This window comes from Metarhizium robertsii (genome assembly GCF_000187425.2).
Source record: "Metarhizium robertsii ARSEF 23 chromosome Unknown MAA_Scf_4, whole genome shotgun sequence".
In the NCBI taxonomy this organism is placed as follows: domain Eukaryota; kingdom Fungi; phylum Ascomycota; class Sordariomycetes; order Hypocreales; family Clavicipitaceae; genus Metarhizium; species Metarhizium robertsii.
Window position 1 is genome coordinate 270,472 of NW_011942182.1, and position 1,011 is coordinate 271,482.

General features: G+C 52.4%; 1 protein-coding gene across 1 annotated transcript; it reads right to left on the minus strand.

The window, feature by feature from the left end:
- Nucleotides 1-249: 249 nt before the first annotated feature.
- MAA_11047 (uncharacterized protein) lies at nt 250-1,001 on the minus strand (the record flags this gene model as incomplete). Its single annotated transcript, XM_011413013.1, has 2 exons — nt 250-253; nt 313-1,001. The coding sequence occupies 2 exons, from the start codon at nt 999-1,001 to the stop codon at nt 250-252; spliced, it is 693 nt and encodes a 230-aa protein (XP_011411315.1).
- Between the last annotated feature and the right edge of the window lie 10 nt (nt 1,002-1,011).

The following is a 1,011-nucleotide window of genomic DNA, read 5'->3' on the forward strand; positions in this document are numbered from 1 at the left end:
TCTAGATGAACTGCTTTACAGGCCTCTTTCCTCCATTGTTTCTTGAATGCCTCTCGCCATCGAGCTTTGAATACGCGGAATTGCCCACTGGATATTGCTGTCATTCGATGGACAGCATCGGGAAGAACTCGAGACGTTAAAACCCACACTACCAGGTCAACTCGGGGCCGATTGAACCGATGGAGATAGTCGTGCTTCAGTGTCCGCCAATGAGACTCCACGATCATTGTTGTTTTCACCGTTGGAATCTCAGCTGGATCAGTGGCCCGTGCCCACAGCTTCCACTGGTCCGGGCAGTACCAGTTGACATACAGATAAGCCCAAAGACGGTAATAACCCCGGGCCTTACACCATGTATACATCTCGGCCGCGCATTCACGATGCAAAGTCGTCGAAGACTTGTATGTCCCGTTCGAATCAGGAATGAGGGGATGGAGGTTAAAATGTCGGCAGAAAATCTCCAGCACCGTGTCACGGTCCTCCTTGGTTGCGGGCTCCAGTCTCCCCAGTACGTCGATTTTCTCACCCTTTGACGGGCATGAGCAACCGCCAAATCTATGCCCCCCCCCGCCAAATCTATGGCTCACCGGCCGGCGGATTGGCAACGAGCCCCAGCAGATCTCCAAATCAGGGATCAGCTTTTGGGCTTCCTCAGGCCAGTAGTGATTTTGCGTGTTGGTGTTTTTGGACGAATTGAGCTTCGTGCTTACTGCCCGTTTGACATGCCAGTAGCAAAGCTGAACATTCACCCCAGGCCACACTGCCGTGACCGCGGCAATTTCGGATGGGTCCTTGTCAATCGCAACGCACTTCGGGTTAAACCCAAAATTTTTCAGCCGCTCAAGAAATTGTTGAATAATATATGTAGTTGCCCCAGGATTCGCACGAACGGGTTTATTCTCTGCCGGATTGGCCTGGGGAGGCTTCAGCAGCTCGACCAGACAATATGCAAGTGGTACACCAGTACCTCCGTCTTCAGCCAACACTGCAAATAGGTCCATCCCACCGCTG